We start from the raw sequence: 12,044 nt of genomic DNA, 5'->3' as shown, positions 1-12,044 counted from the left end.
CATTGGGGATAAATACACACCATTCACCTTCACTGTTGATTTCTGTAAAGCTGCTTTGAGACAATGTCTGTTGTGAAAAGCGCTATACAAATAAACTTGACTTGATGCAGAAAGAAAATCTGATTCAGCAGTCCCAGGCAACCTTCTTCCATTAGTCCAGGTTTTTTTTTTTGTTTGTTTGTTTTTTTAAACAAAAGGAAAACTGACGACAAATAAAGAATCGGCCATGATTTATTTGTTAACATTGAAAAATATTATTCACAGTTCACTTCGACACAATATTGTTATAAACCTTAGAATAAAAAGTTACACCACAAAGAGCACTTCCGGCTACGTGTATTTACCTTGATCAATACGCTGACAGGAAATTTGTGGAGGAGTTTGTTCTTCTGCAGGTTCTCGGCTCATTGACGTGGATTTGAGGAACCATGTTTAAAAATCTGTTTAGGCATGTTTGCAAGGCCATGTTAAAAATAATAGATAACCAAAAAAGCACAAGTTCATCTTGCAACACAAATTCTGAAGCAAGTAGGTTAGTCTGTGCTGCATGTTGATTATACAGTGACGCTCGGGTGCTAGCGTGAGGTCACGGGGGACAAGTGCTAGCGCAGTCAGAATGCGGTTTAATAAGAGAGAAAAAAAATAATCCATGATCTCGAACAAAAGTAAGCACACAAAGGCTTTGCTGTGAACTCGTACGAGTCGTGTTTGAAGTTTGTATTTGAACGTTAAGAGTGTTCTTACTATGGCAGAACTAGAAAAGTAAAGAAGGTACACGAAACACGTACGACCATAAGATTCAAACCCGAATACACAGCATTGCTTTTGCCACCGGGTGGCAAAGTGGTAAAAAAGTGATTCCAAGCATCAGTGCTGTTCTTTGAAACCGCACACGATCACAGCGGTGGCCATGTTGAGCGTACAGATTTGTCAGGCTTTCCCGTACTCTGGCCCGCACTGACGCAGCTCCCAGCCTGCAGGAGGCACTCTAACACATTCTGTCATGTCCACAAAGTAGGTCTCAAACTCCACAAGAGTTAAGTGTTGATCCAGGATCAGTTTGTTGTTATTTTTTTGTAATCCTGCTGAGCGATGAGTCAGGAGGAGGCTGATCCGAGGTCAGCGCTGTGGCTCACTGCATGCCGAACCACTGCTCCTGGTCGGCCCACTGCGCCGCTTCGCTGTCGCTGCCCTCAAGATCGCCTTCCTCGCCGCTACCCTCCATGTCGTCCCCATCGATTTCCACCGTGGCGTCTGTAGGGCTCTCCTCCTTTTCCATCTTCTGCATGCCCTCTAAAGACTTCTGGTCGTTTGGGTCCAGACTGGGAAACAAAACAATTTGTTGTTGTGAAAAAAAAGGTTCAATCTGCAATTTTTAGCTTGTTTACGAGTTTTGTTTACAAACTATTATTTTTTTTGTTTCTGAAGCTAGATCAACCACTTTTAGAGGAGCTTAAATAATTATGCTTTTATAATGACAAAAGACTGAAAAACATTTTTTTCTAAATGGTTCTTATATTCAGTATTTTATTACTATTTAGTAAATTTTTTTTAAAAGTTGTAGTACAACCCCCCTCATAAAATTGTCATCATTCGCTCTACCATATATTCTTTCAAATCTGTATCATTTTCTTTTAAACAGAAGAAAAAAACTCGTACAGGTTTAAAACAATATATAGGTGAGTACATGACAATTTATTTATTTATTTATTTATTTCGGGTGTGTGTGTGTGTGTGTGTGTGTGTGTGTGTGTGTGTGTGTGTGTGTGTGTGTGACCATCCCTTTAATAACTTTTATTTAGCGCATTCAACAGTTCTCTGAGGGTAGTTTGAAAATGTTCTCTTGGACTAATAATCCGGCCCTTATAAAGGATTTTTAAAAAATGCTAGCCTCATCACTATAAAAGTTGTCCATCTCTGGTGTAAAGTGAAAAATAAAATAAAAATTATAAAATAAAAACAAACCAGTGTTATAAAGTGTTAAAGGAACAGTTTGCAGGAGAAGAATATATTACCTCAGGGCTATGCTGTACTGGTCCATGGCCTCCTGATACTCATTAACAGCGACTAGAAAATCTCCCAGCATTCTGTGCAGCATGCAGTCACTCTGATTGGCCAGTGTATTTCGCAGAAGTGCTATGCCTTCGTCGTATTTCTGTTCGCGACCTACGCAAGACAAAAACAAAGAATGTTAATAAAAGCAGCGATGCCTTGAATAGAGATATTCGGTACAGACTATTTTGTAGCAGTCAGATATAACTAGGGGTCGGCCGGTAGTGGATTTAACGGATACCGATACCTAGTTTGGATTGTACTTGCCGATAACCAATTAATAAAAAATTTTTTTTGAATGGATACCGAATAAAGAAAAATAGTACTGTACTTAATTACCAAAACAAAAAACCCAAAAACCCCTGTACTAAATCGTGAAAATGTGCCCTGAATCTTCTCTTCACCCACTCTGTGCTGTCTCTCCGTTCCTCCATTTTTCATTCTGCAGCATCTTCTATTTTACTTGTCCGGGGGTCTCATTTATAAACATAGCGTACCCACAAAACGAGGCTGAAAAACGTGAGTATGCCAAGTTCCACAAGACATTTCAAATAAACAGCACGCTGCGTTAATAATTTGCCTCTAAAGGCCGCTCTCGCACTGTATAACGCAACCCGGAAAAACTATCGTTATGGAATTTTGACAAAAAATCCAGCAATCAACTATCGATGCCAATTAATCGGCAATTAACCCGGAGAATCAGTCGACCTAAAGATATTGTGCTGTTCCCTTTTTAAACCACAGTTCTAAAAATGCCTTGCTTTGCGGTCTCTGGGTAGCAAATTATATAGGAGAAACATTCAGGATGGTAATATTACATTCTTCAAACAGCTCGCAGAAGCCTTACACACATAATCCACAGTTACAAATGGCATTTTCAGGTGACGTGTTTACTCACTGAGGAGCTCTGCTTTCTTCACCACAGCTTTGATGTAGTCTGGCCGCTGGACGAGAGCTTTGTCCAGCAGGGTCTTGGCCTTCTCCTGGGTCATGGGGTCCTCCAGACACACCGTAGCCAAAATAGTTAGGGTTTGGGCATTCGCACCGAGAGTCTTATAGATGTTATTGGCCATGCCCATTGCCTCGCGGATTCCATTGGATGCCAAGTAGCAGTCAATCAATCCTGAGAACCCAAAGGAAAAAATCTATTCACAAACTATACAAATATGGATTTCACTGATCTTTTGAAAAATAATCAGATTCACTCATCATTCAACAGCCTGATGCCATTACCTTCGTAGCAGTCTAGACGGCATGGTGCCAGCCTCATAGCCTCCCTGAAGTGAATGATAGCTTCCTGCACTCTGCCCATATTGCGCAGCGCAGCACCCTTCAGAAGCAGAGCCTGCACACTGTTACTGTTCAGCTGGATAGCTTTGGCCCCCAGGTACAGTGCACGAGAATAGCGCTTACTGTAGAAACTGTGGCACCTGGAGGAGTGAAACATGAAAGTAAATTGACAGCATGATAGAGACAAAGAGTACCCCAAAATTACAGCTGACGTTTCTTTCATAAACTACAAATGTACTACATTAGCTATTACAAGGCTGTGTATAGGCAAGAATCTGGCAATACGATACGCATCACGATTCAGGGGGTTGCGATACAACATGTTGCAAAACAGCAGCAAAAAACTATTTAACCAGAACACAGAGGGATCTGCATTTGCATTAATCAGTCCCTGTGGCATTCAACGTTACTGAACCACTTTTTGTGCAGTATGGGTAAAAATAGGAAAATAAAGTGCTTGCATGATTCTTTAATTAAATCCCTCAGTTTAGGGGGCTGGAACAATTTTAACCTCCATTATTAGCAGTCAACTATCCGCCTGATTCCTTGGGGGGTGCTGCTGTAAAAACAATTACAGTATAACTTCAGGCAAGAATATGTTAAAATACCATCAAAAAGCTCAAGCATGTGTTATTATAACTTATAACCAGACAAAGTGTAACTTGAGGTTTAAAGAACAGTGGTTGGTATACAAACTCGTTTTTAAAAACTTTAAGAATTGAAACAGTATCGCCAAACAAAATATCGCGATACTCGCGTGTATGAATATTTTCTTACACCCCTAACCATTACTGCCAAAGATCCCCTTTCAGCAAAGAATTTCCAGCAAAACGTAACCAACATGTACAGGACATACACTGCTGAAGGTCCATGTAACAGACACAAACAAACCAGAAGGAAAATGAAAGCATACTGCCCACTGAGCACACCAGGAAATAAAGAAAACACACTCGAACCACGAAGTGCATGTAGGATGGGGTGTTGAGCTTACTCACCCAGATATTACCCAGGGTTCCGCATGCTGATCCGAGATGTTAAAAAGTCGCCCACCAAGAACCTCTACATCCTCCAAATGACCTTCTCGGGCCATAAGGTAGCCATACACATCCATGCCTAAAAGGCAGCACATTACATCACATTCATTAGTGTTCGTTCATCACAGTGTCCAAACACACTATTCAGTCATACCTTTGATCAGATAGGGGTCAAGCATCTGTGCCTGCTCAAATTTCAGAATGGCGTTCTTCGTGTCTCCAGCTCGGAAGTACACGTCTGCGAGGCTCACCAACAGATCGACGTTATCCCTCAGGAGAGACTTTTTCTCCAAGGAGCTGCAGGGAATAGAGCAGTATAATATAACCACACAAGTACAGCTTGTTTAAAATAGTGTACTAAAATTACACAGCTGATTAAATGCCTGAGAACCCACTGTGAATATTTAACTGGAGTGGTATAGATCATAGACTGAAAATCCTATTGAACTGCTCTGGGATGAACTGGATCGTGAGGTCAGAACGAAATCTCCAACTAGTGAGAAGCATCTACAGCACATTTAACAAAGCTGTTGTTCATGCTATGGGAAGTGTTTTTTTTTTTTTTTTTTAAGAAAAAGTTTAGCATTTGTGCATTTATATATTTGTTTAGTCAAAGTCAAAATTCATACCATTTAATGACCTAGTTTGTTGCGTATAAAGAAAAGGCACATGTGTCAATAAAAAGGTAGACAATGATTTTTCTTCCAGCTGTTCCTTTGAAAATTAAATAGGGTCTATATGAAATTGGCTCCTCACCAAATAGTATTGATGGCTCTGTGATTATCTCCTCCATGGATAAAAGCGTAGGCTTTGATCCACACAGAAAGCCAGTCCAGGTTGGGGATACTCTGGATCACATCCATAGTCATGGAGGCCACTTCAGCTCCCTTTACAGATAGAGACAGCAGGCCTGCAATCACCCCAAAACATACAGATCATCTTACTGTAACATTCAGCATTTTAAGATTCCCAATCTCATCATCAGTGCAGATCGAAGAAACGTATAGACACGCACCGATGATAGCATCCAGGGCGAGAGGGCACTGCCTCAGCACTTCCTTGTAGCTTGTGACCGCTGAGCGCTCCTGTCCAGCCTTTCGGTACAGATTCGCCAGCATCATGTTGATCTATTGGGATCGAAATATTGTAAAGAATAAAGCAAGGAAACTTCCATGGCATCGTCAGGTTTATCAGATGACATGTGGAAACACCTTGGGAGTCCTCTGCCTCGAGGGGATCCCGTCTAAAACTGAGATGGCATCTTTGTCCAGCTTCAAAATGGTGTAGCACTCAGCAATCTTGTACTTCACCTCAATCTCTGAAGGCAAGTTCTGCAAAAACAATCAATTAATTAATCATTAAAAAAAAAAATCCACAACAGATTCTAGGTAAATTGTGTTGCACATTTTCTTCTAAAAATGCAAAGGCACTGTACATTACAGTATGCTACTCTACTCGGGAAACCCCCCCCTCACACACACAAGACTAGGATATTATCCTTTACGATTAACATGTAAAGTCTCGCTTTTAAAAGACTCACTTGTATGATTAGTGGATACACCGATCAGGGTCAGAACTGTTTTGGCAGCAAAAGGGGGACCAACACAATATTAGGCAGGTGGTCATAATGTTATGCCTGATCGGTGTATATTCAAGCTCTGAAATCAATCACACGTGATGTGTTATAGTGTGCTATGGGATAAAGGAACAGCCTTATCTCTAGGCTGCAGTGAACAGGTCACCTGGGGTTGGACTGAAGATGAGCCTCCTGTGCTGGATGGACGCACTTTGGAGGTTTTACTGAGCACCTTTTTCTGCTGCAGGGCCATGTTGTATTTGCAAGCAGCATTTCTGTACTCTTTATCATGAAATATGGCGTCTGCGTGATACACCAGCAACTGATACTTCTGCGCTGGAGAGAAGAGCTCCCTGTGGGACAGAAACACACTTTACACACCACGCGCATGCGCACACACGCACTACACCTTTAATATCGGCTCGAGACAATATTTTGTTCGGAGTTTTTGGACACCTGGCTCACCCGGAAGTAGTAGTACGCTTTTTTTTTTTTTTTTTGCAGCTAGCAAACAATTCATGCTAATAACACAGCTAACATGGCTAACCAAAACAAGTCGTAGTTATAGATATAAATGTGATTACAGAAGTTTTCCCACGGCTGTAGAGGTTATAACCGAAAAAAAGAAAACGCGAGCCGGGGACTTTCTCAGCTTGAACACTCACGGGTTGTTGGTGCTCATAGTCAACAGCAGGCTGCTCATTAGGCGCACGTTCGAGTGAAGGCCGGCGGCCGCCATGTCCCGCACATGATCAATAACATTCATCCTGGAACTGAGGACTGATCCGACACGAAAAGAGGCTTGGAAATGATAAAGTGAGCTGCTCGAGCGCGGAGGAGGCTGCTGGCTGAGATACAGAGAGGGATGAGATTCTCAAAATGGCAGGAAGACGGTTTATAATTTCAAAATAAAAGGCTACTGAGAGAACGGCTTGTTGTGTTAGGGGCGTGGTCTCAAATCACCCAGCTCGACAGGGGCGTGGTCCCAGGGTACGAAGTTCGCAAATGGGCGTGGTCTCAATGTACACACCTTTAAAGAGCGTCGTCATAAATACTCCATCTCATAAGGGGGCGTGACCTGAAAGGCTTTTTTTTTTTTTTCCGGTTAATAATACGAGCTGCATACAAACAAAATAATTCACACTATTAAACAGTAAGTGCTTCATAAATATGAAATGCAATCTAATAATAAATATATATTTTGCTGAATTGCTGAAATGTACAATCTCACCTAGGGTGGAAGAAAAAAGGACTTAATTATAATATTGTATATATACGTGTATTTTTATATATCCACATATATATGTAGTTTCACCATTTAACCATCCTAGTTACAGATCTAAAGTCCTTGCTGTGCATTTGGTGTGGCTAATATTAAGGCTGATTCGATTTCCAAATCACTTTATTTTTGGAAGATATTCGATAATATTTCAGTGTGTAGCTTTGTGTTTTTTATACCAAAAGGGGGAAAGTAACAGAAGTTGAAAAATCAAACTGATTCAAATAAATATAAAATGTAAATGTAACGATGTGGTAAACTCGTGAGGTGAAGGGATATGATCAAACAATACAGAAATGACTGTGACAGATCATCAGAGGTGTCAAAGCCAATGCATAAAGCTGAAGAATAAAGAAACCTTGCTGGGCTCTAAAAGTGAATGGAAAGCTGGGGAAATTGTTTGGCATGCCAGAAGTCAATCTCAAGCTTTCTGTAAAAATCTGTTGATGAAATAATGAAGATGGAAAGAACCCACAGACTAATTGCATATTCATTTATTTATTAGAGGTTTGAAGGCCACTCTGTGCAGATTAGGATGGGTTCCCTTTTGATCTGGTTTCTCTTCCACACACCTCTCCAATTTTTGAGAATCCACATAGAATGGCGTCTAACTTTAAAAACAAACATTTTTGTTATAGTGCTTAAATGTGAAAAACCTCTCAACGCTACCAGGATTATTTCAAGATAAATATATGGTAAGATTTTATTAGAGATGCAGCCCAGTGAAGTATTTGTCACTGTAGAGAATCTCATTATTTATATAAATAATTATATCTAAAACCCCTGCCCCTCCCCCTCGTATCCAGTATATAGACAAAATGGAGAACTGGCCTTACCGTTCCAATACTTTTGCAGGTGTTATATATGAGATCACTAAATTGCTCCATATTGCCTTCAGCTTTGTGGGTAATGCACTGATGCACTGATGTGTGTGATTTCATGCATTGTGCTGCCACTACATTGTATAAAATCATGACTGAGCAGGTGTACAGGTTTTTCCTCTTAAAGTGCTCAGTCTGTGTGTATACGCTACACAGACAAAAGTTTGTGGACACATGACCTTAAGATTCATATGTGCTTTTGAAAATCACTACACATTTTGCCCCTCTTTGCCGTTATAATAAACTCCACTCTTCTGGGAAGATGTTTCACTAGATTTTGGAGTGGGAGGTTTGCGCTTATTCAGCCGCAGGGATTTTAGTAAATTCAGGTGCTGGAGTACGCCAGGAGGACTGTGTTCCTATTCATCCCAAAGGTGTTCAATAGGGGTGAGGTCAGATGTCTACAACAGACCAGACAAGATCTTTGACTCCAACCCATGTAAACTGTATGTTCATGCAGCCGGATTTGTACACAGGAGCATTGTCATGCTGGAACAGTGTTGATTCACTTAGTTTAAGTGAAGGGAAAATGTAATGTCATCCTATAGAATTATATCCCTAACACATTTGTCCATATAATGCATTATTAGTCCTTAAAACTTCACCCACTGTTAAGCTGCCGTATGTTTATATTTTAATAAAATGGTCATTCTGCTTCAGCTGGTTTTAACCTCTGACTAAAAAATAAACAAGAAAAAAAGGTAAATGGCAGCTGTGGAACTATGCATGCTTTCTGAGACTTATTTTGGACCACAACCTGAATGCAGGTCTCACTGCAGGAGCAAAGTATTTATTTAAAAAAAAAAAAAAAAACCTCTCCAAGCATTTTATATATATATATATATAAAAAAACATTGATACAGACAGACAGCTAATTTGTTATTCTATCAGCCGCACTGATTGCTGACTGAGACTTTAATTCCACAACAATCCTTTAAATAAAAAAAAAAAAAAAAAAAAACTCCCCATGAACCTCCCAGAATGCCTTCAGTCATCTGTACAGGGCTGTGCCTCACCTGGCAGTTCTTTACAGGCCTTTTCTATTTGTTCAAACAGATTCAAGTGCACCTTTGTATACTTTTTATACGGTAGGGATGGAGAGGTCGCATCAGCCTCTCCCAAAGTGTCAGCATAAAACGTTTAACTTAAAAAAAAACTAAACAAAAAAGAAACACATTATACAAAAATAAATGACAAATCAATGCACCGTTTGAAGAGCTTTAGGCACTTATCATGTGGTATCATGTTACACTGTAACCCAGGGAATCGTAACCATGGTACAGAGAAAGAACGCACTCCTACATGTTGTATCATGAATCACAAATGTGAAAATTTCTGTAAAATAAGCGAATATTCCTAACAATGCACAACTATATACACAATTCACAAGACAAGATATATTTCTCTGACAAGTAAACACTTTTTTAAAATAAATACAGCTGGAAGACTTGGTGTGAAGCGGTGTGAAGCTATTTGTTTCCAGACAGCACGTATCACAATCGGCTGTTAGCTGTCAGCTAGCGGTGGGTAAACCTGCTCGTGAAGTCACCATCACTCGTGTTGCTCGGTGAGATGACGTGTTTGTACGCCTGTACGTGGATGTAAAGTGCTAAGTCTATTGAAAATTCGATCATGCCTTTGAGACCAAACGTCTATAAAAAACAAGACCGAGGGCCAAATGTTGCTAAAATTGTTAAAATGCGAACAGGAAAATCCTTCTAAAGTCCTTCGTAAACAGACATGTAGGTGCACGTTGTTTTTTTTTTTCTTCCAATGTTAAAAAGAAGTAGTTCTTCTCCTCAGGAATTACACAAAGGGGTGTAAAGCCATGTGTCCAGGTGAGGAAGCCTTACAGACCACCTCAGTCCTTGCGTCAATCACTCTCCCTCATGAATAAGCACAGGTCAAGACGCAGAACACGTCCACCCCCGAACTCCTGTAAACACGTGAAAACGGAAAACGTCGTACATTTCCTCAAGTATCTCATAGCTGCCTTCTGGGTCACTCTGGAATCGCTTCTTCTCGCGACTCGGCTGTAACAGAGTTCTGCCGGAGACGAAGCCCTACGTCTTTTCCTCACGCTCTGTTTTGCGGCGCGTGATGTTCCGCGGCTTGATCTTCAGAGAAAGCTCCCACAGCGCCTCCTCGGCGAGATGGTCGCTGAAGTCGTTGAAGAAGGACACGATGTCTTCGTTGTGTTTGAGATCGTAATGTCTGGAGAAGAAAAGAGATGCCGAGAGATGAAGCAGCAGAAGGATTGCAGCATTCACACGTGGATTAAATGACGGTGTGTGTTTTAGAAAAATAACAGGCAGTGTGTTGAGGCACAATGTGAAGGGAAATGATCATCATCCTGAAGTAAATGGTTTCGAATAATGGCATGACTAAGTGTTTTATTCCCCTTTTATCGCAGCAACTTCTTTCAAAATGAACTACATAAAGAACGAGGAGCAAAATAAAAAGCTCGCTTCTGTTATCATCCATTATGGAAGCTGCAAATCGTTATTCCCTCTCCGACCAATTTTTTCCTCCCAGATATCCCATGACAGAAAACCGAAGGTTAAAAATTCCTTCCATAAAGATGTCAAATTTTTCTATCGCCTCTTAAATAACAACACGATTTGATTTATATGAGCCCTTTAACTCTTACTATAGAAACGATAATGTTTTAATAAGTCATGCAATAAACCTAGGACTTGATTTAGAAAGTGAGAATAAGATCTGCTTCTGTTATAGAAAACTGATCAACACATTTAAACAATCAGAATTAAGGATTCATTAAAAATGTCTTTACCAGACTGCAGGGAAAGAGTTCAAGGCCCTTGGCTTGGTAAGAGAACCTAATTTTCTGGTCCCACTAGAAAGTGTATCTAATGTTTTTTTTTTTTTTTCACATTACAGTTTCCCCATGAACACCCTAAGTCAGTGTGAAAACGACAACCAGGTTCGTAAATGAAGCTCTAGAGAAAGTGGGAGAGGATTAAACCAAACGTTAAAACACTCATCGCTTAAGACTCCACCGAAAACACTCACACTTGCTGAAAGCGGCGCATGCTGTCGAGGATGTTGAACTGCTGCCAGCGTTTTGAAAAGTTCACCTTCCCGGCAATGTAGTCAGGATTCCCAAGGTGCACAAAGGTTAAGTCCTGAAGGATGAGACCTCTGCGATTGCAGTGAATAAAAAAAGAAGAGACAAAGTCAAACACTAAAAATAAATAAATAAATAGAGGATGACTCTATAGAAGTATTTTAAGAAAGTGCTGCACGTACAGGTAGGGTATACAGGGAGGCTCGACTTCTGCCAAGGCTGCTCTGTACACCCGGAATGATGACGAGCTATCGATTAAAGTGCAGTACTCCTCCAGACCCTAAGACACAGAGTCACATCGTAAACAATCAGAAGGAACGAATGAGCTTCCATTACGAAATATGGATGTGTGTAATGATGGCTGACCTCCGAGGTTTGCTTTTGCCACTCTAGTCTCCGAATAGGAGCTGAATCCAGAGCTGACAGTATTGCCAAGTAGGAGTTAAAGTTATTAAGTTTTCGTAAGTGCTGTGGGAAGAAGGAAACGGTCAGTCATCTCGTTTCATATTGCAGAAGAAAAGAAGAGAAAAATCGTTTTACCTTCATGATTTTGATAAACTTGAGAAGGAGTTTTTCTCGGTCTTGAGCTTTTTCTTGCAGGATTATAATAGAACGCACCCTTGAGGAGAGAAATCGGGAATCAAGGTGAATGCGAGTGCATTATTGAAAAAAGAAATTACACCCACCCAAAAAAAGCACTCCGGGTTCCTACACATGATTCTCAAAATCAAATATATAAACTTCCCTAAAGACTATTAAGACCGTGTCTCACAACGTAAATAATGATTTAATATTATAACGTATAACGTGTGTTATTTTACAATCTCTGCTGTTTTTCACGTGT

At 40.4% G+C, this 12,044-nt stretch overlaps 2 protein-coding genes across 3 annotated transcripts in view; both read right to left on the bottom strand.

Annotated features, from left to right (window-relative positions):
• Positions 1-213: 213 nt before the first annotated feature.
• On the bottom strand, positions 214-6,976 carry anapc7 (anaphase promoting complex subunit 7). The gene is made up of 11 exons (XM_083555231.1): positions 6,618-6,976; positions 6,119-6,305; positions 5,588-5,707; positions 5,392-5,503; positions 5,133-5,286; positions 4,531-4,673; positions 4,338-4,455; positions 3,286-3,482; positions 2,951-3,175; positions 2,016-2,166; positions 214-1,322 (listed from the first exon to the last, which is right to left on the bottom strand). The coding sequence occupies exons 1-11, from the start codon at positions 6,716-6,718 to the stop codon at positions 1,133-1,135; spliced, it is 1,698 nt and encodes a 565-aa protein (XP_083411357.1). The 5' UTR covers positions 6,719-6,976; the 3' UTR covers positions 214-1,132.
• Positions 6,977-8,987: 2,011 nt separating this feature from the next.
• The window catches only part of rapgef1a (Rap guanine nucleotide exchange factor (GEF) 1a), a 32,764-nt gene continuing 29,707 nt past the window's right edge, over positions 8,988-12,044 (bottom strand). For both annotated transcript variants that reach the window (XM_083553501.1, XM_083553502.1), the window contains 5 exons: positions 11,741-11,819; positions 11,567-11,668; positions 11,383-11,480; positions 11,146-11,274; positions 8,988-10,326 (listed from right to left, as the gene is read on the bottom strand). In XM_083553501.1, coding sequence (XP_083409627.1) covers positions 10,176-10,326; positions 11,146-11,274; positions 11,383-11,480; positions 11,567-11,668; positions 11,741-11,819 — 559 coding nt within the window. In that variant the 3' untranslated portion in view covers positions 8,988-10,175. The remainder of the gene's footprint in view (positions 10,327-11,145; positions 11,275-11,382; positions 11,481-11,566; positions 11,669-11,740; positions 11,820-12,044) is intronic.

This window comes from Silurus aristotelis (assembly GCF_946808225.1).
Source record: "Silurus aristotelis genome assembly, chromosome: 11".
NCBI lineage: Eukaryota > Metazoa > Chordata > Actinopteri > Siluriformes > Siluridae > Silurus > Silurus aristotelis.
The sequence above is the reverse complement of the archived record's forward strand: the minus strand, read 5'-3'. Positions and strand labels throughout refer to the sequence as shown.